This window comes from Globicephala melas, chromosome 13 (genome assembly GCF_963455315.2).
Source record: "Globicephala melas chromosome 13, mGloMel1.2, whole genome shotgun sequence".
In the NCBI taxonomy this organism is placed as follows: Eukaryota; Metazoa; Chordata; class Mammalia; order Artiodactyla; family Delphinidae; genus Globicephala; species Globicephala melas.
Window position 1 is genome coordinate 60,011,973 of NC_083326.1, and position 16,498 is coordinate 60,028,470.

Here is a 16,498-nt window from a genome sequence, read left to right on the forward strand (position 1 = left end):
CATTATTCCCAGTGCACAAATAGCCAGCTTATAATGCAAGAGTAAGAGACCGAAGGCTCATCTGTAATGACATATACAGGAAGCAGCCTGTGTATCCCCAGATCTACCCGCCAAGGCTCAAGGCCCTACTCGGCTTAACTACAAACCTGGGGAGTCCCCACTAGCTGAGGAGACAAAACCAAAATCACAGAAGCACCGCGGCCGCTCAGAGGCCAAGGGTCTTCCAACCTGGGCTCAAAAAAGCAACGAGCATCTCTCCACAGCCCTTCATAAAAGCACATTCACGCAGCATCTCACCTGATGCAGACACGCGTGGGCAGGCAGGCTCCACCACCGCCCCTTGCACGGGCAGACCTGGGCTCGGAGGCCTCTCCTGGGAGTGAAGACCCCAGGGTGAGCCCCAGGTGCACGCCTGCCCTCGGTGGGGGGCTGCCCAGGAGGCCCCGCTGCCAGCCAAGAGCAGAACTGGCCCGGGGGTGTGCGCAGATTTCAAAGAAATTACCCAACTAGTTAAAAGACATATTTTAATCTAGTTTTCCCGTTTTATACTAAAATCATTAATACAGATCACAAATTGCATTTATTCGCAGATATCTAGAAAACAGTCAAAAGTGTGTCTATCTCTCTGTATAGATCTTAGTAATAAATTTTATTTGAACAAGAGAACTTGTGCACAAGAGTTGAACAGCATGATTACAGACTGCGGCCCTCCCCAGGGGAGGCACAGGTATGTACAGTATGTGAGACAAAGTTGCACCTCAGAGCTGATCATGATCAAGTCAAAAACGCCTGACATACAGTATACGTGCTAATAAATTTCCTTCAGGTCATGACCAGCATGAAAAAAAATCAGGACACAGATACTCAGCAAAGGCTCTGTAAATGTGCACAGCAATATGCTGCATTTAAGAGTTAAAATCAGACTCTACTTAGTGTTAGCATCAAGCCCTCAGGAGAAATCCAAAAAATATCTCCTTTCCCGTTCACACACTTGGGGCTGGACTGGGCAGCTGGCCGCAGACCCCACGAGGGCCTTGCCCGTGTGGACACAGCGAGGGTTAATACTGGAGGTCTCTTCCCCATCCCGGCTCGCGGCCACCTTCTGGCTGCACTTCCACCTCTCAGTCATTAAATTAAACCAGCAGAAAGCAACGCAGGCCTCTGGGAGTCCCATCCCTTCCACAAGGAGAATGCTAGGCCAATTCAAGTTTCGTTCAGTCAGGAAGACAGAAGGATTTAAGGCTTCGGTGACGATTATAATCCTCTGAGAAATTATTTTCCCTTCAAGTCAAGATAATAATGTTTACTGTACTTTCTCTTGACTCTGAAAATCCCTGGTATCGGTGTAGGTAACTTGCACCTGCAATCAAGTCTGCAAGGGAGGAAGGTCCCCCACAGCTGTCCCAGGCCACGTGTGGTCACGAGCCAAACCTCAGCTCCCCAGAAGTGGGGAGACACCGGTCCACGCCGTCTAGTAGGTGGAGGAGGCCGTGCTCATGGCATCTTCAGAGATCTTGGTGCTGGCCGGGTGGATGCTTGCGAAGTACTTGACGTCACTGTCACGGTCCATCTGAAGAGCCATGATGGTCTGCTCCACGGCCTCCTGGTGACAGCTGGCAGAGGTTAGGAAATACTCTGGAAACAGGAAGAGCAAATCACAAATGAAATTAGCTTTGTTGGATTATAAACAGTAACCCAAATTGATTTGTGTTCTATGAAAAACATCCCCAAATGTAGGAGAATTAGAAGATTTATCTTGTTTTCTTGTTTTTTTTTTTTTTTTTGGCTGTGTTGGGTCTTTGTTGCTGTGCATGGGCTCTCTCTAGTTGCAGTGAGCGGGGGCTACTCTTCATTGCGGTGCATGGGCTTCTCACTGCGGTGGCTTCTCTTGCTGCAGAGTACGGGCTCTAGGCGCACGGGTTTCAGTAATTGTGGCACGTGGGCTCCGTAGTTGTGGCTCGCGGGGTCTAGAGTGCAGGCTCAGTAGCTATGGCGCACGGGCTTAGCTGCTCTGCAGCATGTGGGATCTTCCCGGCCCAGGGCTTGAACCCGTGTCCCCTGCACTGGCAGGCGGATTCTTAACCACTGTGCCACCAGGGAAGCCTCTATCTTGTTTTAATAACAGTCTAAATCTCATGATGTTTAATGGCAGCAATGTTAGTAAATATGTTAAAACTTGTACTTGTTACAGCTATTACTTAGCTCAGTAAAAGGAAAAACATTTCCAAGTACAAACCACACACACACAAAACCAGAGTCCTCCCTGTCTGTTCAATATGATAAATTCCAAAGGAGAAAAAAGAAGCAACGTTAATTTGCCCATATTCTTTGAAGTCTATTACAAACTTCTTTCTGTGCTTTGTTCGTGAATTCACACATTCAAATGATATTTATTAGGCATTTCTGGGGGATTACAATAAGTAAAACAACCTGAATCTTAAGGTGCTCATGATTTGCAGCAAAGCAAACGCTAAGGGGCACGTCTTCCGCCTAATGAATGAAACGCAGGAGGAAACTCAAACACGCCTCCCACCCCAATGGCAGCGACAGACGTTCACGTGGGGCGAACCGAAGGCAGTATTCGTCACACAGTCCTCACTGAACTTCCAACTTTTCAAACTAATAAGTTTTAAATTATAAAGAAAAATTCATCTAGAACAGAACAGTGAAAATTCAACATCGCTCTCCTCACCCCTTAATCGTCTTTGTGTCCTTTCTCGACACAAACCACCACTACCAAGTCGCAGCAGATTCTCGGACCAGACTATTCCTCTGACCCCAACCCTTCCGCTCGGGCGCCCACCTGCCCCGTGTCCCCACCACCTACCCTGCTCCTCGCGGGTCGCCCGCCTACCTTTTTCTAGCAGAGTTTGTCGCAGCGTCTTCGCGAGGAGCACGCGGACATTCGGAACCCTGTCGTTTGCCAAGGTGAGCAGGTGTGGCATCAGATGCACAGCGAACTGGTCCATGGGCAGGCATTCATCTTCAATGACGGTCTGGGGACAGAAAGACCTGCTTCAATCTGCCGGCTCAGTCGACCAGGCCGTAAGTAATACCAGCTCGCAAAACCTTTTAGAAACAACTTAAGTGCCTCAGGTTTCAGTTACAGCTTTTAAAAACAATATTCCAGGCACTCAGGAGCTCAAAACAAAATGATACAGTTAAGTCCCCGCAGAGACGCACAGCTGTGACCTGCCCCACGGAGGCCTGGCATCACAGTCATGTTCACAGCCGCAGACCCGCAAGCTCCGTGGACCAGGACGACGGCCAGGGCAGCACCGCTTTCGGGAGCTCGGGGGACGGAGCGGGGAAGGGTGAGCCAGATGGCGAAGCTCTGCCCTCAAGGATGACAGCGAGGGTGTGGAGGGGGGCAAGGGGCCCAAGGAGACAGGCAGCCTGTGTGGCCGCACTCACCTGGCAGACAAAGACGAAGGCCTGCCGCCCGGACCACCGGGGACAGCGGCCGAAGTTCTCCACCAGCTCGCGGATGAGGTCCACCCCGAAGGTGGGCGGCGCGGCCCGGTGCAGCTTACGCACCATCTCGCCAACCTAGGGGGGCACGCACTGGTGAGCCACACCTCTGCCCAGTGTTCTCACCAAACGTGTGCTGGGCTAAGGCTGTAAGAACTTGAACACGTACCAACTTGTAGGAAATCCAACGAACAGAAGAAACTTTGTCTGCGCACAGATTCAGGGCAATGGGGCGTAGATAATCATAAATGTCTCTGGGGCTGTATAACTCTAGAAGTAAGATCAGCTGTCTACAAAGTGAATTATAAAAATACAATTACAACTCAACAGTAAACACGACAAATGAAAATAGGTTGCTCGTCTGAAGCGTGAGTCACCAAGGTCGTGTCTGTGAGAGGAACACATGCAGAGACCAGCGATTGGCCTGGACGCTGTGTGTCTGGATCTGCATCTAAACAACACACACGTTCAGGACACAAACACTGCGGAACTGTATCCACGGCGACGGACACAGCAAAGCACGTCCCGGCTGGCTCCATGGGGACACGGGACACGGTCCCGCGGTGACTGCTGAGGACCTGCTGGGAAACTCCCGTCCACACAGCAGCCGTCTAGTGAGAAGGCGCCAGCAGCCTCAGGCAGCCTTCTGTGTACCAGTCAGGCTCCGGGCAGCTTCTCAGGGAGGCTCCGGTACCAGGGGTGGGGGACACGGGGAGGCCCCTCCTGCGCCTACTCCCACCAAGTCACCGAGAACCGGGGACCAGGGCGTCCCCCATCGGCCTGAGTGGAGGAGGCAACGACACCCTCCCAGGAGGACCGCAGACACGCTGAGACTCCCACCTCCCGGGCTGTGTCTGTGGCGGGTTACGTGTGCCACCGGCAGGAGGCGGACGACACAGACAACCAGCGCAGCGATGAACCGCCCCGCCCGAGGGCACGCGGATCCCCCGGGAGGCGCCCCGCAGACCCCCTCCCAGCCTGGGGCGCACAGGGAGGCCTCGCTCTCAAGGAGCAAAAGCCTCCTGTGGCCGGCGGAGGGTCAGCGAAGCCTGTCCGCGCCCCCGCCCGGGCAAGGCCAGGCTGCAGCCGGAGACAGGGGATAGGAAAAGCCCGTTCCCGGCGTGGAGCCGCAGAGCCTCGGAGCCAAGCGCAAGTCTCGTCCTGCTGCGGAGGCGCAGGAAGCACTGCCCTGACCGAGCACGGGTCCAGGGCAGAGACACGAGCCCCGGGGCGGGTGGAGGCTCTGGGGAGCCCAGCACACAGGCCTCCCCAAGACCGAGGCCGAACCAAGGGGCAGAGGGCCTCCCCTCGCCCAGCACCCGGCGGCCTCCACCACGGGGCAACCGCAGCCCAGGGCTGGGAGGGTGGAGGGGCACAAGGAAGGAGGGGCACGTGCACGGGGGTGGGGGGGGTGGGGGGGGCAGAGGAGTAAAGGGATGCCGAAGCGCAGGGCCGGAGGAGAGCGGGTAACGCGGAGTCGAAGAGCCGAAGGACCGAAGGGATACAGCGGCGGAGGGATACAGGGGCAGAGGGTGCGCAGAGAACGGGACGAAGAGGCCCCCAGCCCCAGCTCCCATCATCAGCAAAAGGCAGCGGCAGCCCACGGCTGGACGAAATGAAGTGCAGAGGGCATCGAAGGTCATATGGAGACACCACCACCCAACCCAGCACCTGCTGCCTGGACGGGCTCTGCCGTCCACACCAGCTGCAGAGGAGGCCAGGCAAGACAGAACTCAGGGCAGTTATCCTGTCACGCACCGAAAGAAACTCAGCCCTAAACTCCGTACCCAGCAAAGATACCTTTTGAAAATACAGGTGAGGTCCAGAATCCAGAATATTTAATAAAGAACTCTTACAATTCAGCAACCCAATTTAAGACAAACAGCCCGATTAAAAAATATGCAATGGACTTGAATAGACATTTCTCCAGAGAATATATACAAATGGCCAACAGCACATGAAATGATGCTAAACATCACTAAACATTAAAGAAATGCACATCAAGACCAAAGTGAGACGCTACTTTACACACACTGGCTGCAATTAGAAAGAAAAAAAAAGGAAAACAGCAAGAGCCAGGGAGGATGTGGGGAAATGGGAGCCCTCATCCACTGCTGGTGGGAATGTAACCCGCTGCAGCCATTGTGCACACGGTCATGCAGCTCCTCAACAAGTTAAACGCAGAATTACTGGATGACCCAGCAAATCCACCTCACAAACCTTGTATGAGTACATCGATGCTCACAGCAGCACTACTCACATCAGCCGGAAACAACCCAGATGAATGGCTTAAAAGGTCGTATGTTCACTCAGAGCATTATTCACGGCTGCCACGTGGATGGACCCCAACAACACTGTGCTGAGTGAGGGAGCCGTGCACAGAGGCCGGGGGTTATGCGGCGCATCTGGACCAAACGCTCAGAAAAGCAAACACGCACGGAGACAGCAGACTGATGTCTGCGGGGCCGCTGCTTATGGGCGTGGGGTGTCCTTTTGGGAGGACGAAATGTTCTACAACTAGATGGGGGGACACTGCACCAGCAGCAAAAGTGGTTATGTGTATTTTACCACAATTAAAAAAAAGTGAAGGTGACACGGTCTTATAAAAAAAAAGCTGAGAAAATTCACTGCCAGCAAGACCTGTGTTACAGGCAGTGTTAAAGGAACAGGATACCAGGCAGAAACCTGGACCCACACAAAGTGATGAAGAAACCCAGGAAAGGTAAAGGTGAAGCAACCCCCCCAAACAGTCTGATCAAGGATGAGGACTTACTCAGCCAGTTCAGCTCGAAAGCGCCAGTTTCTACTATTGTCTGTCACCAAAAACTCCTGAAGTTGATACAGATACTCTCTTCTTTTGTCAATATGAAGAAGCTGAAGAGACAAATAAAAATATTCACTAGGACACGGCAGAGACATTATTTCCTTTACCACACTGCTTAAAAAACCTCTAAATCACATGGTTAGTTCTTCTGAAGGAGAGCAGATGTAGTAGGTACATTTGTTTTAAAAATTGGTATTAAGTCCATTTTCCCTGATAATCCCGTTTATCTTCAAGAGTCATTCTCCCCTTTTGAAATATTTGCTTCTTGAGCCAGTGAGTGGCCTCTACTGTCCACTGTCCCCGGGCAAAGCTTTACCAGAACACTCCTGTGACATCCTTATTGTCACACACCCTCTGAAGACAGGGATTATGCTCCTACTCATAGTGTGAGCCCAGTGGACAGCACTGTGATGCCACATTGTAGGTGCTCAATAAATATCTGAGTGAAAAAAATAAGTTTATCCCAATAATCGTTCTATAAATATTTAAGAGTAGGTTTATAGTTAACAAGGGGGAAAACCCTAAAAGTTGATATAAACAGAAGCAAATAAATTTAACTGTACATCAAACAGATAAGAGTCACACAGAAAAAGTCTAAGTTTAAACTCAGTATTGTGACCATATATCTTCATGGAACATGTTCCAATGACAGAAAGTGCTGAAGGAAATCTTAACCATTACCTGGTTAATTTGATGTTGGAATAGTTCTAAAACGTCGAATTGAGCAAATCACTAAATAATTTAACATTTTTGAAAACAAGAGTTTTTACCACAATAGAAAAGAAAAAAAAATGTGAAAAAAGGAGAGAAAATGGTACTGGACTGGAAGATGCAATATGAACTAAATAATTTTTTAAACCCCTCAAACCAAAAAACCCCCTCCTATCCCCTGAAAAAGCCTAAAAGAAATGACGTCCGGGAGCAATGAGCACATCTAGTTCCTGGATCTTGGCTTCTAAATCCCAGCTCTCCACCAGAAAAGACCTGGGCTCCTCGGGGAGATCCTGACTCCCAGCTGGAGCGAAAGGAGAAGGTAGACCTGAAAGTAAGACGTGCCTGGCAGTGAGGGGGCCGATCGAAAGGACACAGGAGTGGCTTTAAGGGGCTCTTATTCGCCACATTTGATGGTCAAAACAAATGACAGGAGGAGCTTCAAGACGGTGAAAGAGTAAGACGCGGAGATCACCTTCCTCCCCACAGATACATCAGAAATCCATCTACATGTGGAACACCTCCTACAGAACACCTACTGAACGCTGGCAGAAGACCTCAGACCTCCCAAAAGGCAAGAAACTCCCCACGTACCTGGGTAGGGCAAAAGAAAAAAGAAAAAACAGAGACAAAAGAATAGGGACGGGACCTGCACCAGTGGGAGGGAGCTGTGAAGGAGGAAAGGTTTCCACACACTAGGAAGCCCCTTCGCGGGCGGAGACTGCGGGTGGCGGAGCCACGGAGGAGAGCGCAGCAACAGGGGTGCAGAGGGCAAAGCAGAGAGATTCCCGCACAGAGGACCAGGGCCGACCAGCACTCACCAGCCCGAGAGGCTTGTCTGCTCACCCGCTGGGGCGGGCGAAGCTGGGAGCCAAGGCACGGGCTTCGGAGGTCAGATCCCATGGAGAGGACTGGGGTTGGCTGCGTGAACACAGCCTAAAGGGAGCTAGTGAGCCACGGCTAGCCGGGAGGGAGTCCGGGGAAAAGTCTGGAGATGCCAAAGAGGCAAGAGACTTTTTCTTCCCTCTTTGTTTCCTGGTGCGCGAGGAGAGGGGATTAAGAGTGCTGCTTAAAGGAGCTCCAGAGACGGGCGCGAGCCACGGCTATTAGCACAGACCCCAGAGACGGGCATGAGACGCTAAGGCTGCTGCTGCCGCCACCAAGAAGCCTGTGTGCGAGCACAGGTCACTCTCCACACCTCCTTTCCGGGGAGCCTGTGCAGCCCGCCACTGCCAGGGTCCCGTGACCCAGGGACAACTTCCTTGGGAGAATGCACGGCGTGCCTTAGGCTGGTGCAATGTCACGCTGGATTCTGTCGCCACCACAGGCTCGCCCCGCACTCCGTGCCCCTCCCTCCCCCCGGCCTGAGTGAGCCAGAGCCCCCAAATTAGCTGCTCATTTAACCCTGTCCTGTCTGAGCAAAGAACAGACACCCTCCAGCGACCTACACGCAGAGGCGGGGCCAAATCCAAAGCTGAGCCCCTGGGAGCTGTGAGAACAAAGAAGAGAAAGGGAAATCTGTCCCGGCAGCCTCAGAAGCAGCGGATTAAATAAAGCTCCACAATCAACTTGATGTACCTGCATCTGTGGAATACCTGAATGGACAATGCATCATCCCAAATTGAGGAGGTGGACTTTGAGAGCAAGATTTATGATTTTTTCCCCTCTTCCTCTTTTTGTGAGTGTGTATGTGTATGCTTCTGTGTGAGATTTTGTCTGTATAGCTTTGCTTCCACCATCTGTCCTAGGGTTCTGTCTGTCCTTTTTTTTTAATCACTTAAAAAAATTTTTTTTCTTATTTTTTATTTTAATCACTTTATTTTATCTTCTTCCTTCCTTCCTCTCTCTCTCTCTCACTCTCCCTCCCTCCCCCTCTCTCTCTCCTTCTTTCTTTCTTTCCCCCCTTTTATTCTGAGCCGTGTGGAGGACAGGCTCTTAGTGCTCCAGCCAGGCGTCAGTGCTGTGCCTCTGAGGTGGGAGAGCCAAGTTCAGGACACTTGTCCACAAGAGACCTCCCAGCTCCACGTAATATCAAACGGCGAAAATCTCCCAGAGAGCTCCATCTCAACGCCAAGACCCAGCTCCACTCAACAACCAGCAAGTTACAGTGCCGGACACCCTATGCCAAACAACTAGCAAGACAGGAACACAACCCCATCCATTAGCAGAGAGGCTGCCTAAAATCATAACAAGGACACAGACACCCCAAAACAAACCAAAGACGTGGACCTCCTGCCCATCAGAAAGACAAGATCCAGCCTCATCCACCAGAACACAGGCACTAGTACCCTCCACCAGGAAGGCTACACAACCCACTGACCCAACCTTAGCCACTGCAGACAGACACCAAAAACAACGGTAACTACTAACCTGCAGCCTGCAAAAAGGAGACCCCAAACACAGTAAGTTAAGCAAAATGAGAAGACAGAAAAACACACAGCAGATGAAGGAGCAAGATAAAAACCCACCAGACCAAACAAATGAAGAGGAAATAGGCAGTCTACCTGAAAAAGAATTCAGAATAATGACAGTGAAGATGATCCAAAATCTTGGAAATAGAATAGACTAAATGCAAGAAACATTTAACAAGGACCTAGAAGAACTAAAGAGCAAACAAACAGAGATGAACGACACAATAAACGAAATAAAAATTCTCTAGAAGGGATCAATAGCAGAATAACTGAGGCAGAAGAACGCATAAGTGACCTGGAAGATAAAATAGTGGAAATAACTACTGCAGACCAGAATAAAGAAAAAAGAATGAAAAGAATTGAGGACAGCCTCAGAGACCTCTGGGACAACATTAAAGACACCAACATTCGAATTCTAGGGGTCCCAGAAGAAGAAGAGAAAAAGAAAGGGACTGAGAAAATATTTGAGAAGATTATAGTTGAAAACTTCCCTAATATGGGAAAGGAAATAGTTAATCAAGTCCAGGAAGCACAGAGAGTCCCATACAGGATAAATCCAAGGAGAAACACACCAAGACACATATTAATCAAACTATCAAAAATTAAATACAAAGAAAACATATTAAAAGCAGCAAGGGAAAAACAACAAATAACACACAAGGGAATCCCCATAAGGTTAACAGCTGATCTTTCAGCAGAAACTCTGCAAGCCAGAAGGGAGTGGCAGGACATATTGAAAGTGATGAAAGAGAAAAGCCTACAACCAAGATTACTCTACCCAGCAAGGATCTCATTCAGATTTGATGGAGAAATTAAAAGCTTTACAGACAAGCAAAAGCTAAGAGAATTCAGCACCACCAAACCAGCTCTACAACAAATGCTAAAGGAACTTCTCTAGGCAGGAAACAAAAGAGAAGGAAAAGACCGACAATAATAAAACCAAAACAATTAAGAAAATGGTAATAGGCACATACATATAGATAACTACCTTAAATGTAAATGGATTAAATGCTCCAAACAAAAGACACAAGCTCACTGAATGGATACAAAAACAAGACCCATATATATGCTGTCTACAAGAGACCCACTTCAGACCTACGGACACATGCAGACTGAAAGTGAGGGGATGGAAAAAGATATTCCATGCAAATGGAAATCAAAAGAAAGCTGGAGTAGCAATTCTCATATCAGGCAAAATAGACTTTAAAACAAAGACTATTATTACAAGAGACAAAGAAGGACACTACCTAATGATCAAGGGATCAATCCAAGAAGAAGATATAACAATTGTAAATACTTATGCAACCAACATCGAAGCACCTCAATACATAAGGCAAATACTAACAGCCATAAAAGGGGAAATTGACAGTAACACAATCAAAGTAGGGGACTTTAACACCCCACTTTCACCAATGGACAGATAATCCAAAATGAAAGTAGATAAGGAAACACAAGCTTTAAATGATACATTAAACAAGATGGACTTAATTAATATTTATAGGACATTCCATCCAAAAACAACAGAATACACATTCTTCTCAAGTGCTCATGGAACATTCTCCACGACAGATCGTATCTTGGGTCACAAATCAAGCCTTGGTAAATTTAAGAAAACTGAAATCGTATCAAGTATATTTTCCAACTGCAATGCTATGAGACTAGATATCAATTACAGGAAAAAATCTGTAAGAAATGCAAACACATGGGGGGCTAAACAACACACTACTTAATAACCAAGAGATCACTGAAGAAATCAAAGAGGAAATCAAAAAATACCTAGAAACAGGGCTTCCCTGGTGGCGCAGTGGTTGAGAATCCGCCTGCCGATGCAGGGGACACGGGTTCATGCCCCGGTCTGGGAAGATCCCACATGCCACGGAGCGGCTAGGCCCATGAGCCATGGCCACTGAGCCTGTGCGTGCGGAGCCTGTGCTCCGCAAAGGGAGAGGCCCATGTATAGCAAAAAAAAAAAAAAAAAAAAAACCAAAAAAACCAAAAACCTAGAAACAAATGACAATGAAAACACAATGACCCAAAACCTATGGGATGCAGCAAAAGCAGTTCTAAGAGAGAAGTTTATAGCTATACAAGCCTACCTTAAGAAACAAGAAACATCTCAAATAAACAACCTAACGTTACACCTAAAGCAATCAGAAAAAGAAGAACAAAAAAACCCCAAAGTTAGCAGAAAGAAAGAAATCATAAAGATCAGATCAGAAGTAAATGAAAAAGAAATGAAGGAAAGGATAGCGAAGATCAATAAAAGTAAAAGCTGGTTGAGAAGATAAACAAAATTGATAAACCATTAGCCAGACTCATCAAGAAAAAAAGGGAGAAGACTCAAACCAACAGAATTAGAAATGAAAAAGGAGAAGTAACAACTGACACTGCAGAAATACAAAAGATCATGAGAGATTACTACAAGCAACTCTATGCCAATAAAATGGACAACCTGGAAGAAATGGACAAATTCTTAGAAATGCACAACTTTCCGAGACTGAACCTGGAAGAAATAGAAAATATGAACAGACCAATCACAAGCACTGAAATTGAAACTGTGATTAAAAATCTTCCAACAAACGAAAGCCCAGGACCAGATGGCTTCACAGGCAAATTCTATCAAACATTTAGAGAAGAGCTAACACCTATCCTTCTCAAACTCTTCCAAAATACAGCAGAAGGAGGAACACTCCCAAACTCATTCTACGAGGCCACCATCACCCGGTCACCAAAACCAGACAAAGATGTCATAAAGAAAGATAACTACAGGCCAATATCACTGATGAACGTAGATGCAAAAATCCTCAACAAAATACAAGCAAACAGAATCCAACAGCACATAAAAGAATCATACACCATGATCAAGTGGGGTTTATTCCAGGAATGCAAGGATTCTTCAATATATGCAAATCAATCAACGTGATACACCATATTAACAAACTGAAGGAGAAAAACCATATGATCATCTCAATAGATGCAGAGAAAGCTTTTGACAAAATTCAACACCAATTTATAATAAAAACCCTCCAGAAAGTAGGCATAGAGGGAACTTTCCTCAACATAATAAAGGCCATATATGACAAACCCACAGCCAACTTCATCCTCAATGGTGAAAAACTGAAACCATTTCCACTAAGATCAGGAACAAGACAAGGTTGCCCACTCTCACCACTATTATTCAACATAGTTTTGGAAGTTTTAGCCACAGCAAGCAGAGAAGAAAAAGAAATAAAAGGAATCCAAATCGGAAAAGAAGAAGTAAAGCTGTCACTGTTTGCAGATGACATGATACTATACATAGAGAATCCTAAAGATGCTACCAGAAAACTACTAGGGCTAATCAGTGAATTTGGTAGAGTAGCAGGATACAAAATTAATGCACAGAAATCTCTTGCATTCCTATACATTAACAACGAAAAATCTGAAAGAGAAATTAAGGAAACACTCCCATTTACCACTGCAACAAAAAGAATAAAATACCTAGGAATAAACCTACCTAAGGAGACAAAAGACCTGTATGCAGAAAACTATAAGACACTGATGAAAGAAACTGAAGATAATACAAATAGATGGAGAGATATACCACGTTCTTGGACTGGAAGAATCAACATTGTGAAAATGACTCTACTACCCAAAGCAATCTACAGATTCAATGCAATCCCTATCAAACTACCACTGGCATTTATCACAGAACTAGAAAAAAAAATTTCACAATTGGTATGGAAACACAAGAGACTCCGAATAGCCAACGCAATCTTGAGAAAGAAAGACGGAGCTCGAGGAATCAGGCTCGCTGACTTCAGACTATACTACAAAGCTACAGTAATCAAGACAGTATGGTACTGGCACAAAAACAAAAATATAGATCAATGGAACAGGATAGAAAGCCCAGAGATAAACCCACGCACATATGGTCACCTTGTCTTTGATAAAGGAGGCAAGAATATACAGTGGAGAAAAGACAGCCTCTACAGTAAGTGGTTCTGGGAAAACTGGACAGTTACATGTAAAAGAATGAAATTAGAACACTCCCTAACACCGTACACAAAAATAAACTCAAAATGGATTAAAGACCTAAATGTACGGCCAGACACCATCAAACTCTTAGAGGAAAACATAGGCAGAACACTCTATGACATAAATCACAGCAAGATCCTTTTTGACCCACCTCCTAGAGAAATGGAAATAAAAACAAAAATAAACAAATGGGACCTAATGAAACTTCAAAGCTTTTGCACAGCAAAGGAAACCATAAACAAGGCGAAAAGACAACCCTCAGAATGGGAGAAAATATTTGCAAATGAAGCAACTGACAAAGGATTAATCTCCAAAACATACAAGCAACTCATGCAGCTCAATATCAGAAAAACAAACAACCCAATCCAAAAATGGGCAGAAGACCTAAATAGACATTTCTCCAAAGAAGATATACAGATTGCCAACAAACACATGAAAGAATGCACAACATCATTAACCACTAGAGAAATGCAAATCAAAACTACAATGAGATATCATCTCACACCGGTCAGAATGGCCACCATCAAAAAATCTACAAACAATAAATGCTGGAGAGGATGTGGAGAAAAGGGAACCCTCTTGCACTGTTGGTGGGAATGTAAATTGATACAGCCACTATGGAGAACAGTATGGAGGTTCCTTAAAAAACTACAAGTAGAACTACCATATGACCCAGCAATCCCACTACTGGGCATATACCCTGAGAAAACCATAATTCAAAAAGAGTCATGTGTCAAAATGTTCACTGCAGCTCTGTTTACAATAGCCAGGAGATGGAAACAACCTAAATGTCCAGCAACAGATGAATGGATAAAGAAGATGTGGCACATATATACAATGGACTACTACTCAGCCATAAAAAGGAACGAAACTGAGTTATGTGTAGTGAGGTGGATGGACCCACAGATTGTCATACAGAGTGAAGTAAGTCAGAAAGAGAAAGACAAATACCGTATGCTAACATATATATATGGAATCTAAAAAAAAAAAAAAAAAAAAAAAGGATCAGAAGAACCCAGGGGCAAGACGGGAATAAAGATGCAGACCTACTAGAGAATGGACTTGAGGATACGGGGAGGGGGAAGGGTAAGCTGGGACAAAGTGAGACAGTGGCATGGACATATATACACTACCAAACGTAATACAGATAGTGGGAAGCAGCCGCATAGCACAGGGAGATCAGCTGGGTGCTTCGTGACCACCTAGAGGGGTGGGATAGGGAGGGTGGGAGGGAGGGAGATGCAAGAGGGAAGAGATATGGGGACATAATGTATATGTATAACTGATTCACTTTGTTATAAAGCAGAAACTAACACACCATTGTAAAGCAATTATACTCCAATAAAGATGTTAAAAAACAAACAAAAAAACCCGACAGAAATAGATTACATTACACGGAAGGAATAAAAAAGTAATTCTAGAGTCCACACTGATATTAAGAAAAATTTGCAAAGAGGCAGAGGAAGAGAAGGGAAAGGTTATCTTTACAGGAGATACTAACTAGTAAACACAGAAGGGATTACAAAGAACAGAAAATTAGTATTTTACAACTCACACAGTAACAAGTGATTCAGGCAAGAATCAGGTACAGATGCAGAAATGCAAAAGCACTGTGTGAAGGACTCAGGGAAAGAGCTGTTCAGAGTTTGAAAGAATCGCCCACCGAGGAGTCAATAACCTCAATGGAAAAGTGAGCTGACCCACGGCCACGGGACCGGACTCAGCATCACCAGGGACCCAAGAGCCAACATCGTGTTACCCCTGACGCAACCCATTCAGAAAAACACCAAGGGACCTAGGTAGAGAGGTAATACTCTTGGCAGACAACACCTGTTTAACCTGAATCTAACTGTGTGACAGTGCTCAGGCAAGTTCAAATTGGGGGGCATTCTCCAAAACCACTGGCTTGGCCCCCTCAAAAAGGTCCATGACATTACAGGTGAAAAGTCAGGGAAACTGTCCTAGATTTAAGACGGCTAAAGAGACGTGATATTTAAATTCTATGTGCAATTCCCCACTGGATTCTGAGTTGAGGGAACATTATCGGGACAATTAGAGCAATTTCAATTATGATACTTCTGCACCTCAAACTTTACGACTACAATAGTTCTCCAGGATTAAACAATTTGTAAAGTCAGCGCTGCTCCTGTCAGAGACCAGAGATCCACATCAGAGGGGTGAGGACACACCACAGAAGGCTTAATGTCCATGTAATTTCCTACATGTTAGTTCAGTAATTATGAGAAAAAAGGTACAAATGTTTGTAACCATGATCTAATGTCATTTAAAAATGAAATTTAGCGTAATTTTTAAATTAAACACTGAAGTGACACTAGCAAAATTGATCAGAATGGGACTATTTTTTAACCACATGGTACCATCAAAGTCATGGCTACATTTGTTACATAGAACATACAGAAACCTATCTTGATGGCAGCATAAAGTCAAAACTTTAACTCTACAGAATTTTAGTGTGTTTTTATACAAAAGAACTTAAAAATTACCTTCAGAAAATCATGCAAGTGTTTAAGGACACCTATCCTGACTTCATCGAGGTCTTTTAAAAATCCATTAAAAATTGGAACCAGATCTGCAGCTGTCAACTGATCTCCAAGGATGACTGCAAGTTCGTGGATGGAGAAGGCTAAGGTCCTTCGAACTTTCCACTGCAGAAATAAAGACAACTGCGTGAGTAAGCTGATCACAAAGTCTTGGTACTTTAACTTTTGCACAATGTATGAAGGTTAATTTATTATATCTGAATGTTATTAATCTCAAGTTAAATCAGAATAAAATAGTAATAATAGATACCAAGTTTTAAATGCCTACTTTCTATCAAAAACTGGCAGAAAAATGCAAAATCCCTGCACAGTATATGTTATCCCCCTTTCACTTAGGAAGGAAAAAAATGCTTGGAGATCACTGGTGGTGAAGCCTGTGTAGCTTTCGGAGCACTGGATGCCCAATTTCCTGGCGTCCCACATGGATCGAAGGCTGGCTGGTGTGCCTCTCCCTGCACTGGCCCTCCCGACTCTGCACAGACTACCCTGGATTAAAAACAACC

General features: G+C 45.9%; 1 protein-coding gene across 6 annotated transcripts in view; it reads right to left on the reverse strand.

Annotated features, from left to right (window-relative positions):
* Positions 1 to 507: 507 nt before the first annotated feature.
* PPP4R1 (protein phosphatase 4 regulatory subunit 1) overlaps positions 508 to 16,498 on the reverse strand; it is a 62,930-nt gene continuing 46,939 nt past the window's right edge. For all 6 annotated transcript variants that reach the window (XM_060310582.1, XM_030836613.2, XM_030836612.2 and 3 more), the window contains 6 exons: positions 15,939 to 16,100; positions 6,245 to 6,345; positions 3,641 to 3,761; positions 3,415 to 3,549; positions 2,855 to 2,996; positions 508 to 1,635 (listed from right to left, as the gene is read on the reverse strand). In XM_060310582.1, the coding sequence (XP_060166565.1) occupies positions 1,472 to 1,635; positions 2,855 to 2,996; positions 3,415 to 3,549; positions 3,641 to 3,761; positions 6,245 to 6,345; positions 15,939 to 16,100 (825 nt within the window). In that variant the 3' untranslated portion in view covers positions 508 to 1,471. The remainder of the gene's footprint in view (positions 1,636 to 2,854; positions 2,997 to 3,414; positions 3,550 to 3,640; positions 3,762 to 6,244; positions 6,346 to 15,938; positions 16,101 to 16,498) is intronic.